Raw genomic sequence first — 20,879 nt, 5'->3', positions numbered from 1 at the left:
GTTTTTCTATGGCATTAGTTTAGGGGTTTTATCAGTAAAATAAAGGCTTGTGGACTAACTTTAGTATTGAACTTTAAAAAAAAAAAAGGCAACAAAAAAGAGAAACGTCTAACTATTTAGTTGATAGATGAGGTCAGAATTCTAATTAGAACAGTATATTCTCTTTGGAGGCCAGATCAGGCTTATACCTTCTGCTATAAGAGGAAGACAAAGGAAGGCATCTTTTTTGAGATCCTGCATTTCCACAGGGAAAAAGTGATTATTTTATGCTCTAGAATTCTTCATTACTGTAGTTCAGGCACCCCATAACTTGTAGCAGATACATTTTGCTGTGACCCCATGATACTTACCTGTCATATAAAAGGAAGAGAACTGTAGAGGAGAGTTCCTGCACTTGCAGCAAACTATTTTGCTCCAAAATTACCATTTACTTTTGTTCTTTTGGAAAGCTGTAGAGCTTCCTTGATATTTCTGCTTCTGGGCAAGTCAACAACTTTGGAAATAAGCTCAACATTACAGCAAGCTGGCCCTGTACAGAATTTACATACACGTAAAACAGTATGCTTACAGTGTCTATTATAAAGAAGCACAAAACGACTCAATGCATCTTATTTTTGTTTCAAAATACAAAGAATAATAGCTCAGGATTTCAAGGAGGAAAGATGAGGAATGGTTCTTACAAGTTAAATTGTTCATGCTGCATTACGTAGGACAGTTCTATGCAGACCAATATCAACAACAAAGGACTTCGTCACTGAGAGAGCTTGGATGAGGGCTGGTGTTTAGTAAACAGTAGCCTGTAATTAAGGCATTAATTAATTCATTCATTATAATTAATTTTAAGGCCTAATTAGACCTAATTCTACTTATGGCTGATGTGATCCAATGAAATTGCACACGTACATGCACAGGTTTAAGAACACAGTCAAATTAGGTCCTTAATAAATACCGATTTCTTCACCTGTGTCACAGTGTCATCAGTATGGTAGCTAGGAACTACCGGTACAGTAGATGGTTACCTAATTTGAGAAGACAAAAATTTACTAAGATAGAAGTTGGCTTACAGACATTTGCTTAGCAGTGAAATCGTATGTACTGAAAGCAAAATGGTAGTACAGACAAAAAGAGTACACAAAAAGCAACTGCATACTCCTGCTTCTACATGCATAATGTTATTCAAATGTTCACTTTCACTTTGAACTTTAGCTGACGCTTATCAGAAGCAAGGCAGTTAGTTTGCCATTTTAATACTTGATTTAAATATGATTATTTCTAAAAGTTAGTGCAGGAGGAAGTATAAGTTAAATGTTTCCAAAACTGCCCTGTTGTGCACTAGGCTTGCCGATCCTGCTTTGTAGCACTTTTCCGTTTTATTGCACCTGAAGCACTGCATCCTGTAATAACGTTGTGGCAGTGCAACACTGCCCTCTTCTGGGTTATCTTAAATTCACAAATACAAAATCCATCACAGAAGTACAGTGCCAACAGTATCTGAAAAAGCAAGTGCTTTCAGGTTGTACATTTAACCAGGACTGTTTGATTATAATGAAACATTAGCAATACCAGTGCAAAACTATTCCTCCTTTTGTATCACTCGCCCACAAACACTACAAATTAAATACGTGGATGCTATCAGCTCTTTTCTTGCTTTATTAGCATCATCATTATTCGCCATTATTACTCACACAAGTCACAGGTGATACCAGAAGTTGTCCTTTGTAAATCAACAGTAGCTGAAAGTAGTAGTTCGTATTTTATTTAAAAAAAAAACAAACAACCAAAAAAAACAACCCTGGTCAGAATCTGCTCTCACTTCAGGCTTTTAATAGGCCATTAAGCTGGCTGCTGCCTTTTTTAACTTGATGGCTTTACAGCTGCATGAAGCTAAACTGTGTTCTCTCTGTAAGATCTGCTCCAAGACTAGCTTGGCATTGTGCAGTGACAACTAGCTGTTTATTAACTATGCTATAGAAACAATATGGTAAAACTTGTGTGTTGTTAATAGTTCTGTCCTTTGTCTTTTAGTTTTTTGACTTTCAGTGATTTGCTACTTTAACCTCTAAAATGCACTCTCAGGTGATTGTTGGTGTTAAAGCTGGGAAAAAAAAAACAATTTAAAAAAAAAAAAAGGCTATTACTGGGGGCACAGTTCTCTACGCTAAATGTTTTAGCCTGCTTACATGATAGGGCCTCTTCTCCTTAGCAGAAGGGGGAGATCACCTGTAGCATTTTGTTTTGTTTAAGTCTGTGTAAATATCCTTTTCTTTTGCAGAAACCTGATATGAATGGCATTGTAAAGCCACCCTTTCTAAGGTATATTTTTTAAAGCTTTTATGCTAATACAGTTATGTTGATTTTTATTTTGGCTTATAACATATTTTGATTGTGAGGGGAAACTGAGATGTTTTTTCCTGAATTTTACTCTGACCTTTCCTAGGCATTGTTAAAACCACTGTGGTTAAAATTGGTTGTACTTTTCTCAAGAGTGCTGTTAAGTGAAATGCAATGCAATGCCTTCCTCAGAAGTGTTTTTCTCTAGTGGTTTGGCAGGGAGCAGGAGTCAATCAGTCTCTAAGGGTTAAAACTAAAAGTTTTGAAAATTGGAAGCTATTTAGAGGATGTCCAGATCTAATTGGACACTAACTTAAGCAAGTGTTGGATTGCTGTAAAGTGGAGTGTATGAAGTTTGTTTTAAAGATTGAAGTTAATTTAAGAGCTGCATATAGTCCTTTAGTCTAAACCATAACTTCATCTTCAGATAACTTAAATGAAGAAATGGCATGGCTTAAATTTCATTTTGTATCACTGTGAGCCTTCTAGTAACTTTGTACATTTCTTTTCAGTGGGGAAAATCCATTTGCAACTGTGAAACTCAGACCAACAGTAACAAACGACAGATCAGCACCAATTATTCGATGAATATACAATATATATACACTTCTCCTTAAAAACACCATTTTCAGTAATGTCAATTGCTATCTAAAGTTGTTCTAAAAAAGATTATTTAAATGTAATTACTGTACAATAGAATCATACTAGAATTGATTTCTGATTTTTAAAAACCTATACTTTCTAATGAGGCTATTGCTTTGGGCTAATGTTTGAGCACTTCAGTTTGATTTTACGGTATGCCTTTTTTGTAGTAGGACAATTGTGAAAATACTGGAGGTAGTTTGGATACTGTAGAAAATCTGAGTTAACTAATAGCTCAAATCTGAATCTTTGGCATTTGCTATTTGGAAATTGCAATGGTAAGTTCTAGAGTGCAAGTCTGTGTATGCCACTTACTAAATTAGAAAAGGCTGACTTTCCTCTTCCAAATTCAGCAATGTAACAATTGCCTTATTATTCCAGAATAGAGAATTGCCTGTATAAAATTATACATTATTTTGTCTAAAAGACACCCTAGGTCAGCAATAAATATTTATCCTCTAAGCATAGACACATTTGTAATGCTTTGCTTAATGTTCAGATACAAGTTTTTAAACGTTAGGACTAAGCTTAATGTATTGTCAACACATTCTTCAATGATTTTTTTCTTTAATACATTGTCAAACTTTAGCCTTATAAAAGTTATTATAATAAAACAGTGCCATGATTTTTCTTCATGTATTAATATAAAAAAGCTGCTTTTGAAGTTACTCCATTCCTGCAGCCTTCCACAAGAGACAAACAATGCCTAGCAATGGCATAAATGCTGGCAGAGCATGTTGTATCTCAGTGAAGTGACATACAGCTTTTAAAATGCAAAATTCTGCTTGGGGACTGAAGTTTCATTGCTACAGGCTCTGAGTTCCTGAATCAAATGGAGCTAGCTTGTCTGAAGAAAAGATTATTTCTACTGTAGTAATCAGCTTAGAACTTAGCCTAGGATCTTACAACCTGCCTCTTCATTCTGCATTAGTGTTAGGTGCTTTGTTAGAACCTGTACGGCTCAGGTGGTATTTCCTACCTGCTATGTGAAGTGTCTCTCCTGAGAGACACTCCAGCAATTAATCCATATCCTGAAGCCTTCTATTTTATATATAAATAGATCTGTATATGCCTCCTACAGCATCCTGTGGATATTCATTTTGTTGTGTCTGCTTCTGCTACTACAGTGAATTCAAGTCATGTGAAATGCCTTTCAGTTACTTAATATCAAAAAATAGTATATGAGCAGGAGATGGCTGCAGAGGTAGAGTCCACTCCTTCCACCTCCCCCTCCTCTCACCCGGCCTTTCAGTGTTCAAGGCTGAGAAAGCTTCATTAGATACTCACAGACAGTTCCCATAGCAGTTATACCATTTTGAAATACTGATGTTTCAGTGGTACAAATTACACCTGCACCAGTTTTCTAAACTATTAGAGAGAGGCACATCAAACTAGACTACAAGCCCTCAATGGTTCAGCCCCAGAATTAAATATTTTGACATGTATAAATCTTCAGTTGTGGCCACACAGCAGTGCCACAGCCTCTCTGTTTTGGTAGGAGCTCCCTGCTTCAGTCAGCAGTTAGGGGTGTTGTTGAACACCAGTTCCACTATGGTGGGAAGCTTCTGCTACAGCAGAAGCAATTCTGCTACTGCAGGCCCTTGGAAGTAACACACTTATCCCCATATGCAAAGCCTTCACTTGTTAAAAGAGGGCTTGTACTGAGCCTTCAGAAGGAAGAGAGGGTATCTATTCAGCCACGTCCATTACACAGTGGTAGCACAGACAGCACTTGCACTACTTTCCTCAGAAACAGTCAGGTTGAAGGAATCTGCGTGTTTCAACAATTACATCCCTAAATCATGACTACTTTCATCGTAATGATCCTGACAAATACTCATCCTTAGTTGTAGCTAGGATTACTAACTTCACTTTCAGACTACATGTTATGAGACACGTTAGTCACATATGTAATAACCCAGCCACAAGTTGAGGATTGCAAAAAGGAAAAGCAGTTTTATTTAGTTTTCAAGAGGTGCCACTAAACATGGAAAACAAGTTGGGTTTTCATGTTTTGCAATGCACATGCTCATAAAAGATTAAGTTTAAATTACATGCAAGAGACTAAATTTCTTCACACTTTACAAAAACAGGTCTGAAGCAAATAAAATGATTGTACATAACATTTACATTAGAAAGTATGCTAACAGTTGTAGCTTCCATAAGCACGTCCACGATCGTCCCCTTTAGCCAAAAGCTGCCCCACAATTAGGGCATCTTCGCTGCCTCAGTGCAAGACAGAACAGAATCCCAATTGGAAAGAATACAATGGCACACAAAACACCGAGGCAGGTGAAGGTGTCCTCCAAAACGCCAACCCTGTAAAAACGGAAAACAGACTGAGTCAAAGACACCCACTATGTTTAATACAAAGTTACCACTTTGTGATTTGACAGTCACTTAAAGGAAGAAAACATTTAGTAGAGCAAAAGGAAGTGCATGTAGTTTTTTAAATAAAAGTCTTTTTTTTATGCCATTAGCTTGCAACGGAATGCTTTGAATTATACCACTTCAGTTCCAGAAAGCAGCCATTTCTTTATCAATCACCACAAAACAGGAAAACAGGACTAGTACTTAGCACAAGACACAGCCACCACAGCTTTGAGCAGTTGTATTACTTGGTTAATTCCGGTACACTGAAAAACACACACAGCACCAGATACACAGTGGAACTCACTGAACGCACGTGCGCTCTCAGATTCAGAAAGCTTTATCACAAAAGCCTTTGCAGCTTCTGATATATGTTATTACTAGCTGGTCCCTGAAGGATCCGAAACTCACAGCTCCTTTCTTGCATTCCTGCATGCTAGGTCACTAGTTAACTAACCTTGCCAAGTAACTACACAGGACTAATAGATCAAGTGGTCAGGACAGGCAGTAAAGCAAGTATCAAACCATTTTCCTTGCTAGCCCTTTCTAGGGTCAAGTTTTTCTGTATAGGTAAGGATAAACTTTCCTAGACCTTACTACCAACTAAAGAATATGCTCATAAAAATGAAAACAAGTGTGCTTTTAAAATAATCTGTGATGATAACTTTTATTTAACTATCCGTGTTGTACTGGTTACTGTAGGTCAACAAAACAGCTCCATTTCTCAGCTGTTTAGGTCTTTCACAACAGGCAGCAGTCACGCTTGTGTCACATGCTTTGCCTACCTAGCTTCCACAATATCCCAGTGTGAACCCTCTCAGTTCATTCAGCCTCATGTCACCCAGAGGATACAGGCACTAGAGCTCTTTCAGGAAAAATACTAATAGTCCTTGCTTTCTGAATGTTTTGGTCTGACGATCTGGAGTGTTTTTCTCAGTTTCTTTCTAACAGAAAGATCTGAATTGAAGTTGTGTAACACTGGCTAAAGGCTTCTGGTCAACCATCCAGCTCATGCTTTCACCAGGCAAGTTAAAACTAGGTAACTACATGCAGTATAAGTCTGGGTTTCATCAGCTAGGCTTGTCACTGAGGAAAGCAGCAGTTTTCGACTTTGTTTCCACAAACATCAAGTAGTGATGTGAAGTGAGCTCAGATAAAAAGAATATTGAGTCGCTTCTGCCCAGAAGTGATGCTCTGGTAATTCAATTCTACTGCAAATAGCCCTGGTACACCGCACAGAACCATCAGTATCTGTACAGAGCACACACTGCTCAGAATATCTTTAAAAAAGATACTTTACACAAAGCTAAGTATTTCCAAATCAGCTGACAAAAAGGATGTTTTCACAGCAGCAAGACTTGCTATTTAAGCCATGAAATTCCACAACTCCCTACCTCATAGAAAGTCAAGTGACAGAAGAAAACAATTAAAGCAGAAGTAATATGGCAGTTGCTTCATTGGCAATGTCAAAGGTTATATAAGCAAGCAGTCTTACTAGAAATGCTCCACATTTCTTTATCACAAAGGCACAAAAGAACCTTTTTTGCTATTGACATGTAATAACATGACTTGAACTTCTTGTTCTATTGCATCAAGATCACCAGAAACCAAAGTCCCAAAAGAGCTGTGGTGGTTTTACCCAGCTGGGCAGCTGAGCTCTACCACAACAGCTCTCACTCCTCCTCCTCAACAAAAAAGGGGGAGAAAACACAAAAGGGCTCAAGAGTTGAGGTAACAGAGATCACATACCAATTATCACTATGGGCAAAACAGACTCAGCACAGGGAGATTAACATAACTTATTGCCTATCACTAGCAGACTTAGCACACTGAGAAACTAAAAGCAAACTAAAAACACCAGTCTCCAGTTGCCAATGCATTATTTCAGGTGGTCGCAGACTTTTCTTCAGACTGCGTGAGACTATATAACATGTGAAAGGCTAGCTACACCAGGCACTCAGGGCTCTGGCCACATCACCAGGATGAGAGGGGATTAAAAAAAAAATCTAGCTGTAGATTGAGTGTGAAAGTACTTTAAATACCAGCACTTCATGGTAGAAAGTGCCAGTTAAATAAGCGTGTACAGGACTAGGCTAACCACTCACATTCAGGCTTTCTAAGTCACTAGAACAGCTCAAGAGGTGCAGCACTACTGTCATAAGTTTAGCAAGTTTATTTCTGGTAGCTAGAGAAATAATCCAAAAGGCCAAACATGCAGCACTATTAAAATAACCCTCAGTAGGTGTTCCCAGGCTTCTATTTCAAAAATCCCAAGTCTCTGTAGAGCTGCAGGAGAACCTACTATTTGACATTGTGTAGCTCCAGACTAGGCCTGACTGAATGACCGCCCTACACGAGAAGAATTCTGGTTCAGCAGTTTTGTGTCACAGCAGAAAAATATCTGAACAGACATGTAACTTCAGTCTCCAACCCTTTCTGAGGTGCTATATTTGAATGTCCCCCAGAATTAATATAGACAGAAAAGCCTAAGCATTCAGACTTAAGAAAATTGAGCAGCTATAAAAAAAAAAAAAATCAAGATTTGGAGGTTAGCAAAACACTTGAACAAGAAGTGACCTCTTTGATTGCCTGCTACAGTGAAAGTCAACAGAAACTAAGCTAAGTGACCTTGAAATACGTGCTACAACAGGCAAGGTGCCAAGACCAACAAGTTGTTTTTTCCCTATAGAGCAGTCCCAGGCTATTGTACAAGTGAATAAAATGAAGAGAAGATGCAGTCTCAGAGACCACTCCCTTACTGCAATTGACTAAAACATTACAACTTGTTTTAACTTACGAGCTGCTGCCCATCCCCTCGACCATCATAAAAAGCCAAAGGCGTTTTTTCAAAGCATTCTTGATACTCTGCTGCTTACACAACTTCATGTTCGGTTTAGGATTTCAGCCTCAGTCCCGTCCTTTTGTTGAATGTCCTTCTGTTTACAGAGTTGCATGATAGAAGTTGACTTCCGATTTGGTGAAAGATATTCTCAGAGTACAGCTGATCCCTGCAGTAATTCCAAAAGGCTCCATTAAGGCAACAAGCTGAGATACAGACTAGCACTCTGATCATCCTACTGAGTGTGGTCTCAGCACACAAGTATCCTGAGTCTGAGTTTTGTAGCCTGCATTGCTCAGGGTGGCTACTCCTACAACCTCAGCATCACACCACCTCTACTGCCTGTCAAGACACACACACTACCAGAGCTCCCTCTGTCCATGCAAGCATAAGAACATAAGATTACTTTTGAACACTATCACCTGTGTGTACGGAGACTTAAGAGCAATGAGAAATCAGCTCTGCAGAAGCCTTCTACAGTTGTAACAAAATCTCCAGGATTTGTGATCCTACCATTTTTCCCCAGACCTGGCACAAATTTTGTAGAATTAGTCCCAGTGGTATAGGTACCACTTTTTTTTTCCACACAATGCTCCATAGCACTTCTTGGAAGCCTCCTCAGACATGGGAAAAGTTTCATCTTTCCTTCCAGTCCCTCTTAGCTCCTGTTCTCATACTTCCATTCCCAACTCCAGATATCAACATTTGCTTAAAGTACATCTGAAGTTTTTACCTGTGATGCTGCCCAAATCCATAAAACTGTCTTTCTCCTGGACAGAATCTCCATATTCAGCACACCAGGAGAGTCAAGAAACGTTGTAAAGGATAAGGATTCTGGCTTGTCACCCACAGATATTATTGCTAATACTACAAGTACTAATGACACTAACATTCACAGTACAGTAGTTGTGGTATCAGTAGTATTTTATTCTCCAACCAAAGCGAAAGATGGGTGTAAGGAATCAAGCATAAGGTAACAATGCAGCCTTCTACTTGGTAAATATTCTTTACATCTTCTGCAGAAGGACAGGATGCTCTCCACTGACAAGACCTAAACAAACAGACTGCCGTGCCAGAAAGCTGCTCCAGCTTATCTCCCGGGGTTCTGAATTTGATTCAGAAAGAACCTGACTGCAAGAACACAGGACTTAAATCACAGAATCCCACTTTTATACCTAATACTCCCAGAAATTTTAGCACTGACATTGTCTACAGACAGCAGAGCAAGAGCAATGTCTCAGAAAAATCACTACCAGTTGTCTTCACGATGTAGTTTACCCAAGCACTCTTCTGTAGTCAGGCTTGGCAGCTCCACACCTGTCCAGCAGACACTGCAGGCAGTTCTTGTGGGACACATGCACGCAGCTGTAGCCTTTTTCACTTCTGCTGGCTTGATGACAAGTACATCCAGTGGGTTTACAAGGGTCAGAGAGGAAAAGCTTCGTGTCTCCCTCACCTGGCATGCAAACCATTTCTATCTACATAGGGAAAGTGCTGACAAACGACACTACATGCCAGCAGACAAAAAGGAGCCAGACCATCCCTGCTGCAAAGCAGGAGCTCACCCATGATTTGGCGCATTAGTCACTGACTCACAGCACTTGCCCTGCATCTTCCCCGCATCACCTTAGCGAGCAGTACTCAGAGAAACTACAGACACCAGAGTTGCTCAGCTTGTTTAATATTACTCTTCAGTTTGTGTCTTGGGTTCTGCTACAAAGAACTGTAGCCAAGGATTCCCCTCAGACCATGGCAGTGGTGGCTGCTTCCCTTCCTCTCCCACCACAAAGCAGTCCCCAGGAAACTTTAATATTGATGGGAAAAAAGAGGGGATAGATAGTAGAAGAAAGAAGAGTGGAAGGAGCTACTAAAAAATTATGAACACAACAGTCATCACTCACAACTGGAAAACAGGCAAACACTGTACAAGAGCATATCACAAAGTATATTTTTTCCATATGCTCTGGATCATTAATGCTTCATCTTGACTACTATATGCAGCTTTTGTCCTCATTACAAAAAAAAAAAAAAAGTGGCTTAATGGAAGTGTCAAAAGGGAAGAATAATAGTAGAGAAAAGGTAGCCTCTGTCAATATGTCCTTGCTACTCAACCTTCAAGTCCTAATCCCAAGTCAACTGTGTACTACTAACCAGTCAGGAAATACCAAAATCGGCTTGCTAGGTCAAGTTCAGAGCATACTAACCCAAAGAAGAGACACTTCACTAGACTGACTTTGAAAGCAGGGCAAAGAACTCCCTATTAATGCCTGCTTCCAGAGATTTCCCACTAGCTGTCCTACCTGAACATACTGATCACAAGCAGAGTTTACACAGTATGTCTTCAGGCTAATAGTAAAGTATCACGATAATTTGTTTGCTAGGACACATCCAGACACTAAAGCTGTACAGTTACATTGTGAGGAACCCTCAAAATTAGACTATAATTAAAGAATAGGGTCAGTAAACAAGACTCTCATGCCTTCAACTTCATTCACCAGGGAAGAGATGTGCTACTAGAAGTGCCATCTCCTGGGAAGAATATGCTAACAGGACTGAAACGCAAAGAGATTCAAAACTGCTTAGACACAACCAGACTGGTTATAGATACAGTAACAGAAAGGACATCAATGGTAAATTCAAAACAGCCAATCTTTTCATAATTTTATATTCAGTTCCTGCCCTGAAGTCTACCTTTCTGACTAGTACACCAATGTGTTTAAGGGTATAAGCAGCCTAATTTTGATTTGACCTTAAGGTATAAACATACTAAACATTAAAGAGGGATCAGTCAGGGTACTTCTGGTCAGCCCTGAGCAGCTGCAAACCCAAGCTTAGACGACTGCTGTCTAACCCATTACCATCAACCCTCTTAATCAGCTTGCAAAGGCCTAGGTCTCCTGGTCAGCAGGCATCCCTGACACTTTAAATACAATTTACTTTGAACTCCCTTCCCCCTAAACACAGTTATTCAGGAAGCATTCTTTGGTCACGAAGAATGCCAGTGAAATACGACAGTGGCAACTTGCTGTCCATATTCAACACCAGAACCAGGGAGAAGGTCTGAGAGGGATGAAGCAAGCAGCAGGAAGCACGGCCAGCTCGGCAGCAGAGGAGGCCCAGGGCCAGCACAACCAGGGAACAGACCGAGTCTGTTCCAGGTGATGCTCATTTGGGAAGCTCAATAGGAGCATATCTGTGTGACCTCCCCCACAACATACCTGTTATTTCAGTTACTTCCTAGCACCTCCATAGCAGCATGACTGCTACTACAGCATTAACTCCACAAGCATGCTCTGGTTTCTGTTGATTTGTGTCACCACCTAATTTTAGACGAACACTTATCCAGTCACTGTCTCTGCTTAGCCAGTTACTAAATTTAGAAGGAGGAAAAAAAAAAACTTTTTATAAAGGAGAACATGAATATTTTAGTTTGTGCTTGTGTATCTTACCTGAGCTACAGACTAATTAGATTCCATATTCAAGTTGTAGATTCATTAACGTAACCAAACATAAATTTTGTTCTACACAAACCACATAAAAGCTGATTATAACTGCACCACTCCCAATCTAAAAATAAAGAGGAAAGGTTTATTTATACTGCAAGCAGTGTCTTGGATTTAAGCTATACTGCAGATGCCAATTCCATAAAGCAAGGTCAATTATTCCCACTGACAAGCATTTAATACTAAATTACTTTTCAGACAGGCCTTTTCTTGGAAATAAGTCTCAAAACATTAACATTAAGTCATGTGCTCAGGATCAGAGAGCCAACAGGGAGATTTGAAAACACAACATTAGTACAATTTACCACGAGCATTTTTATACTTAACACTACATCACAGTACTTAGATGTGTGCTTATCAGCATTTTTTATCCCTTATAAATGAAGTCCAAGGGTCAGCCTGAGTAATCAAAGACAGCATTCTGATCGCATGATACAACACTGCAAGACCTGAAAAGAAGCTGCACTTCACTAAGAGGTGCCTCCAGCTGTCTTACACACACATACTCCCTGACAAGGGGAATTTTCAGAACAGTATCCCAATTTCTCCTGCCTCCAAGGTTGGTTGAGTCTTTAACTTTAGATTTCAGTGGAAACAATCAGACCAAGGACAAGCAGGGACTTCGGAAGTTGCACGTGAGACCTCTAATTCTGAATGTGAAAAAAAACAGATAGCTTCTCCTTGTGCCTATCCTAGCTAATCCAACAAAAACAGCTAGATTAAGCAGTTTAAATCTCACCTGCAAGCAGTAGAAGAAGAAAATTGATAACTAAAGATGCAACTCCTGATGGTATACTAACACAGTTGTAGTTTCCACTTAGAAAGGAGCCAGTTTCTCCAGCCTCAGCTTGAAGGCACACTGAATGGTTGTTGATCTGTGTGGTTTTCCCCCTACCACCATTCAGCATGTAACGTGGCCAAGTTACTATCACCTCTGGTTACCATCCTCACCTAGCAAACAAGACCAGTTTCCTCCTCACTGCTACAAAGAAATTCTAATTATCAGAGTACAGACACCAAGACAAACAATGACAAAAAAAAAAAAAAAACACGTTATCAGCTCAGGCCCAGCAGCCAACTGGGAGTTAACAGCCACTATAAGAGCAATAATCCGGTCCCTAGGGAATATATTTCTGATGTATCTTGTTAACTGCATAAAGTCGCATTTATTAGAAAAAGATGTGTTTTTATTATTTTCCACCAATCAGTTCAAAACAGCACTACAAAAATCTGCTATGAAACTATGCTGTTCTCACTTGGGACCCTGTTCCAAGGGTCACCAACTCCTTTCTTCTCCTGGGCTTAGGTATCAGACTTCCTGCTAAGCAGCTGCGTGCCTCTGCTGTAAGGCTGGTTAAAAAAAAAAAAGTTACAGCTATCCTAGCCAGTAATTCCGAGTGGCAGACTCATGGCATCTGCTCAAGTCTGCTGTATCAAGGCTTTCTTCTTCACAGTCACATGCATAAGTCACTGCTGAATTTCATGCCCTAACTGCTCCAGCCACCAAATTACAGCACAGCAGGGATGAACGCCCCAATCTGTCCAAACAGCATACGTTTACAAAAAGCTGCATATTATAAGGAAGCTACTTTGATTCAGCACAGGCTGAGCTGCTTTGTGACAGAAAGCAGTGTCATGAGCTGCTGCACCATTATAGCTACTCCTCTTTATAGCACCCTTGAAATGGTATTTCAAAGTTGGCTTTACTCACAAGATTCAAAAGGATCTCTGTAGCATGTCAGCCTGCCGCTAGAAACTGAAAATCCCCAGCTTTTCTTCAGGACAGCAAGCACATCTGATAAATAGCTTTTTTATTATTATTATTCCTTGAATATTTAGCCAGTACATATTAAAATGTTATATTAAAGAATATATATATATATATAAAGTTATTTCTTGTGAATACCTACAGAAATCCTGTACCCTGCATGAGCTTCTCTCAAACCATACACAGCACTTGTGATTGAAGTAACCAGAAGTTTGACATTTTTAAGGAGTTTATCATTTAAACACAATTTTTCCAGAACACTTTTCTCAGCAGTGATGCCCTTAATTGAATAAAAACAAATATCAACCAAAATCTGTGAACCTTCTACTTTATCAAATCAAAAATCAAACAAACAAACCCACACCACTACCAGGAAGAAGGCTCAGAGATCTGAGAATAAAGTTTTACTCATAGCAGTCCCTCATCCTTCAGTCCTGGAAGAAGCTTCAGTATTACCATAATTTGGAACCCACGGTAATACTTCTCAAGCAGGTAATTCATAACCATCAGAAGAGAAAGCCACCACAGTGCAGTGGCATGTCCTCTCCCTCACCCTTTCTTTCAAGGAACCAAATTCCTGTTAAACACAAACATAAACACCGAACAGGGCCAATCACAGGCTCTGCCCAGAGCCTGGTTTAAAGAAACAGGTTTTGTAAACTTCAGATCACAAGTATGTTTGTCACAGTTTTTTAATGGATCTTTCCTCTGTTAAGAAACAGGAAAGCAAACATTCCTTTGCAGTTTGTTCTACCCACGAACAAGAAATGGAGAAAAAGAAAATGAAAGTGACCACAAGAGAAGCAGCCAGGCTGCATTCTCCCAGCTAAAAAGATAATTAAATTACATGGCTGGATCTCTGAAGTTAGTGCTTGTAATGACTCAAGCTGTTCTTGGGAACATAAAATAGCTTAAAAGCCAGACTTGGCTAATCCTTACATGTCAACTACCAGACCTAAAACTGACAACATTCTGCACCTCAGTTTGATTCTCTGTACATCAGGGCTGGGCTGGAAGAGGAACTCACACTACAAGCACTACAGCCACCCTAAACTTCTTAGCAATGCAAAGAAGGATGCAACACACAGCAAGGCTGAAGTCTGTAATTAGAAAGCAACACTGACCAAGGACGAATGAGGATGATTTGACTAATGAATAACTTTAGGCAAGAGGTACAGCTCACAAGGCAAGAGTCATCCCACAGATACACCAATGCTTCAGAGATTTTTTATTTTTTTTTAATAAAATGCAATTACATGGTGACCAGGGGCAGGCTACCTAGTTCTAGAGATACTTTGTACTTTTTATGACTTCACACCACAAACTAAGCCTGAAGATTGCTAGCTACCTAGCTACTGTAGCTAGCCTGTAAACCCCAAAATCACTTGCAACTCTGCAATAAAACACACTCATACCAAAGTAACAGATCAGTACCACATGTTTCTCCTCAAAATCATCTTTTTTAAGTTGAAAATGGCTTTTTTTTTTCCTCAATTAGCAGCATTTCCATGCCATAGAGCTGACTGGTTTGTTTCTGATTGCCGAAATCCTGTTGATGGGCTTTAGCCCTCTCCATCAGTTATGTTATTCCACAGCCACGAACATGCCTTTTCCCTATCAGTCTAAAACACGTGGACTTCTCTAATAATCATGCATGGCTTCAAATCCAAGGAGTAACAAGACAACTGCCTTGGCAGTTTAATAAAAGTTTTAGGCACTATTAATAGCTTTTTACGTTATCAATGCCCTTTCAGTACCTTTCTGTTCAGTGATGTATTCAGAACCTACCTGCGTGTTGCATTCTTCATCAAATAGGTTTCCAGGCCAAGAAAGTAAACTAGAACTATGTTTAAGGTGTTAAGAAGTCAAAGAGGATTACAAGCTCTTTCTCAAAGAGAAGCAAATAGACAACGTAACCTTTCAGAACACAAGCCTGAACTGTTTTTAGAACACTGTTACTAGATGCTGGTCTTTGTGGGTCCCTGATCAACAGTAGAAGGGTCCTACATTGAAAGTGCGTGGCACTGAGCCTAAAAGGAACCAGTACAGCAGGTCTCACACCTGATTTCACAGACTAAGGCAAAACTTGAGAATTTAAGAGCAAAAATGTGGTTAGGCTATGTGTGTGTCTCTCTCTCTCTCTAAAAAACACTGACTACCTCCAGTAACACCAGGATGATGGCTTAAAAACAAACAAACAAAAAAAACTTTTCAAGTCAGGTCACTTAACAGCACCTTACAAGAGATATAGAAACTTGCTCATTTTTCCAGATATGGCCAAAAGGATACTAGAATTAGATTCTTTATTTGCTAATGACCGCTTCAAATGAATCTCCTAGAGCACCTCTGGATAACTACTAGAAAAAAAAAAAAGAAAGAAAAATCCTAAAAATAGCAGCAAGAGTCTACCAACATTACATTATCACAGAAGACTACTTCCATTTATTTTTTTTTCCTGAAATTTCCTGGTTTTAAGGCCAGAAGACCTGTATAAATGCACTGCTTGCCTTTTACCAGACAACACAACATCTTTCCTGTCTTCTGGTTGAGCTGAAGTATGAGCATTTTAATGTAATTACTCTGGTGGCAGGATCTACCACATCCTCCCAGCAGCTTGGAAGTTACCTTCCCTCGTTGTTTAAAACATGCATCATCTTCTAAATCAATAGCTCTAGCTGGTACAGGTTTTTCAGCCTTAACTGCTGGAATTTCAGCAGGCACCTGCTTTAACCTAGCATCACAAGATACTTATTTGAATCCACCTTTGAAGGCAGGTACCCACTCTCAAACACACATCAGTTTTATCACAATCGAAAGGCATCAGAGGCGCTGCCCCCATCACTATGACAATCTCCATCACCTTCCTAGCACTGAAGCCCGGTATCATTTAAGCTATGCTAGCAAGTCTGTTTCTAGATGTTTTGAAATGAACAAGAAAAGGCTCAGACTTGCAGAATACAAAGTGCTTCCTCATAAGACGCCACAAGGGTAACTCCCATACGTTTTAACAGAAGGGGAATGATTCTGCATTTGAGTCAGAGCTGGCCAGGCACACAAACCAGCAGCAATCTGGCTGCCCTCACTCATTAGTTAATATCCTGGGAGGAGGAGAACTGAGAAGTGCAAAGGAACTACTGCAGACTTACAGCACTAATGTGAAACAGAATGCCTCCTTCCCTTTTCTTATTTTATGGCTGTTGATCACTGAAGGGGAAGTTGCCTTTTTGTTGCCATTCTAACTAAGAGCTGCCCACTTTTTTCTGTTTTTTTACCACTTTGTATCAGATTTATTAATTTCCCTAAATTTCTACAGGAAAGGGACTTATAAAGTGAGAGAACTTTTAAAACCCTATGATACTGATGTTTTAAATCAATACTGACAACCACCTTGCCTGGTTTTACACAGCCCAGACTGTGGGGATGAGTAGTCACCACAGCAGCAGAAGCCCTTCCACAGGTCTGCCAGATAACCAGAACTGATGACAGTCAGAGATCATAGAACATTTCACAATAAAGTTATGTTACTCGCTATCACTAGTCATAAATGCATCAGAAAGGACTTCCTGTCATCCTCTCCCCAAAGAGCTGACTTTCTACACCTGTGACTGAATTGTCTTTTCATTAAAGACACCCCTTGCAGATCTTCCTTCATCATACCAGACAGATTCATGTTTGCATGAAGTCTATTGTATTAATTAAGCAGTTGTCTGCAGCCTACTAGGATATACTACATAGATTAAAGAACTGCTGAGTTATAGTGCTTTTTCAGTTAGTTCAATTCTAATACAGACACACACAGAAAACCAGGCAACTATATGGATACCTCTCATTTCAAACATAAAACATAAGGCTCAGTTTATTTCTCAACTAGAGATCTATTTTACCTGCAGGCAGGACAGCCACCAACTACTACTACAGAAGTGGTGGTAGCAGGCTGTTGAATAATGGTGTATGTGCTTGAATAGTTTGGCTGTGATGGCGGTGGAGGAACAGCATATCCTAAAAAAAAGGAAAAAACAACTGAATCACCATGTGTAAGGCACAGAAATCACTAATAGTTCAGTGAAAAGCACAGAGGAATTAAAAAAAAAAAATAGAAGTGTCTTGGTGAAACACTTTAAGAAGCTTTCAAAATCAGAATCAAAGCATACCTGTCAGCACATCTAATAGCAAAACCACTTCAGAACTCCAAGTATCTAGCACAATTTAACTATCTAAAAAGGATTTTGAGCTAATAATTAACTTTGAGAGTTTGTTTCAAAGCTGTTTGAACATTGAACAAAAACAGTTTAAACAAATGAGGATTGTGGAGTTCACTTCTGGACATTATGCATCAGGCATGCCCCACTCTGGCAGACAAATGAGTTGAAACTGAGTATGTCTTCCTCTCCTCTGGTGTCCAACTCAACTTCCACACGTTACATTTTTGGCTACAGAGAGAGGCAGGAGTGATAGGACACAAGTGGAAAGGAAGCAGGCTGCATGGCAAAGAAAATAAAATCTTTCACAAAATCCAGCTTGTTGGCTAGCAAATGGGTTATTTGAAGAACTGTACTTAAGAAGCACAGACCCCTGGCTACCACATTAATGTGAAAAATAAATAGATAAATGCCTTTAAAGGGATGGTTAGATGTACGCAGTGCACTCCTACAGCTAAGACACACTTTGCCCAAGTATGATCCATCCTAAGCTTTTCTCCTAGAGCACAGTTCCGATTTTTCTTCAGTCACGTTACACACCAAAAAGCCCATGAACTTCACTATTTAAATCAAAAGGCCAACTGTCAGTAATATCCGTATCATAACACAGTGTCCCAAGTCACTGGCAGATTTACCTGCTGCCTCACAGTTCTGCCCAACGCACCTACTCACTTGGCAGACTTTTTGCCCTTTCAGCAGCGCTCCCTTACAACCCCGGAGCTCCTCCTGAGCGGCTCCTTTCTGTGGCTGCGCTCAGGACTGCCTCACTCACCGCTCACCTGCTCCAGCCTCTCCGGGCTCCCCGGTCCACGTTTGTTTTGGTCTGGTGAACCTCGGGAGTCCCGGAGAGGCACACAGGGAGCCCGGGGATCACAAGTTTCCTCCTGGGGCCACTTCCCTGCTGTCGTTATCCCCCCCTCCCCTAGGAGCCACCCGCCCGTGGGGCGGCGCCTCCGTACCGGAGCCCGGCACACCTGGGGCCCCTCGGAGAAGGAAAAGGAGGAAGAAGAGGAGGAGGAGAGGAAGAGGAGGAGAGGAAGGAGGCAGGCAGCAGCGCCTCCCCGGAGCCCCCTCAGCGCCTCCCGCCGGGCACCACAGGCCACGGCCCTGCCCCGGGACCCGCCTGAGGCGCGGGGACAGCACCCGGCCTGAGGGGCTCGGGCAGGGGGCGCGGGGGGTGTGCGAGGCGCCTGAGGGGGGCACGGAGGTGTGTGAGGGGGGTTGGGGTTGGGGTGTGAAGGGGCTGTAGGGTGCGTGAGGGGGGTGCTGCCCCCACAGCCTCCCCTCAGAGGCCGCCAGCCCCCTCCCCGTCCCCCTTCCCCCTTCCCGTCCCCCCCCGCCTCAGACCCACCTGCGGCGGCCGCGGCGCCCGGGTACGGGTAGGGCGGGGGCGGCTGGAAGCCGGGCTGCGGGGTGGGGATGGCGCCGTAGTTGCTCTGCCCGTAGTCGTAGCCCGCGCCCTGCGCGGCGGGGCTGTAGGCGGGCGGCCGCTCCTGCAGCAGGGGCTTGTTGTCCATGCTGGGGGGGGACAGGGGACGGGAGGAGGAGGAGGCGGAGGCGCTGCCCGCCCGAGGAGGAAGCGGCGCCCTCCCCTCAGCGCCCCGGGCTGCCGGGCGCCGCCCTCCGCCCCGCCCCGCCCCGCCCGCCCGGGGGCGCCGCGGCTGCGGGGAGGGGGTGAGGGGGGGACCCGCGCCTGAGGGGAGGGGAAGGGAGGGGGGGGGAGCGGGAAAGGGAGGGGGAGGGCGGCCCCGGCTGCTGCGCTCGCGGCCGGTCACGAGACGGCGCCCCACGTGACGCCGCGGCCCGGCGGGGCGGGAGCCTCGCTGAGGGGAGCGGGAGCAGGGCGGGGGGGAGCTGGGGGGGCTGCCTTAAAGGGGCCGCGTGGGGCGCTGAGGGAGGGCGGGGGGAGGGTGAAGGCGAGGGGTGCGGCGCTGCCCCCAGCGGGAACTGCCCGCGGCTTCACCAGCCGGCAGCCCGGCGTCCAGAACCCAAGTTATGAATACTTTGTTCAGGCACATGCTGAGGGGCTCTTCCCTGGCTTCTGTTGTCCTCCCAGCCCTGCCCTCTGCTCCGCACCCCTGTCCTGTGAGCACCTGAGCGCGTCCTGTGGTGTCGAGGTCCCGCAGGCACTGGCAGGCCTCGAAATGAGGCACCTGGAACAGGAGCCCCAGGGCCCAGGCAGCCTTGTATGAGGGTGCCCATAGCCAGCCCTGCCCTGTTTCCCCCTCCAGCCCTGCCCCCTGTCACCGCTGGGGCTCTGCGGGGCTGGAGGTTTCCACAAGAAATCCTCTAAAACCCAGCGCGACACCGCTTCCTAGTCTGGGGAAGGGCACTTCCCTATAACAAACACTGAGTGGTGAGGAGAAATCCCCCTTTTGAAGAAGTGAGACTTGGGAAAGTGGGGAAGAACCAGCAGGCGGAAGGGAAATCACAAGGGCCACCTCTGGCCTGTCAGGGCCACAGCCAGAGGACATTGGAATGTGGTGTAAAATGCCTTGGATAGAGCAAAGCCTTTCTTCAGGACAAGAGGTCTACAGACTCACAAAGTCACTATCTGAGCTCCAGCTTTGCCGTGTCCCAGCTGTGCAGGGAGGTCCCTCTGGACTGCACCTTCTGTGCAGCAGAGGCTTTGCTGTGGTACGCTGCAGCCTGCGTTTGGGAGTACTACAATTACAGGCAAATCTGAGACGTTGCAGCAGACTAGGGCTAGCAGCCATAGCAAGTGAGCTGTGGTTCACTGAAGCTGTTTCCTCCTGTGCTGGACTGTGACCAGAAATTGGACAGGGTATTTGGACGCTTTCTCCCTCTTTTGCAAGGCCTCAGAGCCCCATCCACAGGCAACATGGCACAGGGCTCATGTTCACACCATGCCCCAGGTCACACACCAAATCCACTGCCCCAGCAGGCAGCAAAATAAAAATCTCGCCCAGAATCTGTTTACATTTACCTGTTGTTTGGTTTTGCAAAACTTTTCTTGTTACTCCTTTGCAAATAGCAGTCACTGTTGTAACAGCATCAACTGCAGAAAGCAGGGCTCAGCATCAGACACACAGAAAGAACTTCCACAAGGGAAGCATCCTGCCTAACTTACATCTAACCACAGGTGTAGCATAGCCACAGTCCTTGTTAGCTGGCCACAAAGAAGTTGTGTGCTGCCAGTGTCATGGATGACGCACATTGGGCCTCACATGAAAGTTCCTCCTTAAAATCAGTTTGAGAGAACTCCA

The 20,879-nt window shown here is 42.7% G+C and overlaps 2 protein-coding genes across 3 annotated transcripts in view; one reads left to right on the top strand and one right to left on the bottom strand.

Moving 5' to 3' along the window:
* BAIAP2L1 (BAR/IMD domain containing adaptor protein 2 like 1) overlaps positions 1–3,587 on the top strand; it is a 39,457-nt gene extending 35,870 nt beyond the window's left edge. For both annotated transcript variants that reach the window (XM_068699100.1, XM_068699101.1), the window contains 2 exons: positions 2,273–2,313; positions 2,844–3,587. In XM_068699100.1, coding sequence (XP_068555201.1) covers positions 2,273–2,313; positions 2,844–2,919 — 117 coding nt within the window. In that variant the 3' untranslated portion in view covers positions 2,920–3,587. The remainder of the gene's footprint in view (positions 1–2,272; positions 2,314–2,843) is intronic.
* A 1,315-nt stretch (positions 3,588–4,902) lies between these two features.
* On the bottom strand, positions 4,903–19,339 carry BRI3 (brain protein I3). The gene is made up of 3 exons (XM_068699119.1): positions 19,004–19,339; positions 17,338–17,452; positions 4,903–5,292 (listed from the first exon to the last, which is right to left on the bottom strand). The coding sequence occupies exons 1-3, from the start codon at positions 19,167–19,169 to the stop codon at positions 5,160–5,162; spliced, it is 414 nt and encodes a 137-aa protein (XP_068555220.1). The 5' UTR covers positions 19,170–19,339; the 3' UTR covers positions 4,903–5,159.
* Positions 19,340–20,879: the final 1,540 nt, after the last annotated feature.

This window comes from Anas acuta, chromosome 15 (genome assembly GCF_963932015.1).
Source record: "Anas acuta chromosome 15, bAnaAcu1.1, whole genome shotgun sequence".
Lineage (NCBI taxonomy): Eukaryota > Metazoa > Chordata > Aves > Anseriformes > Anatidae > Anas > Anas acuta.
This window is presented reverse-complemented; position numbering and strand designations above follow the sequence as displayed.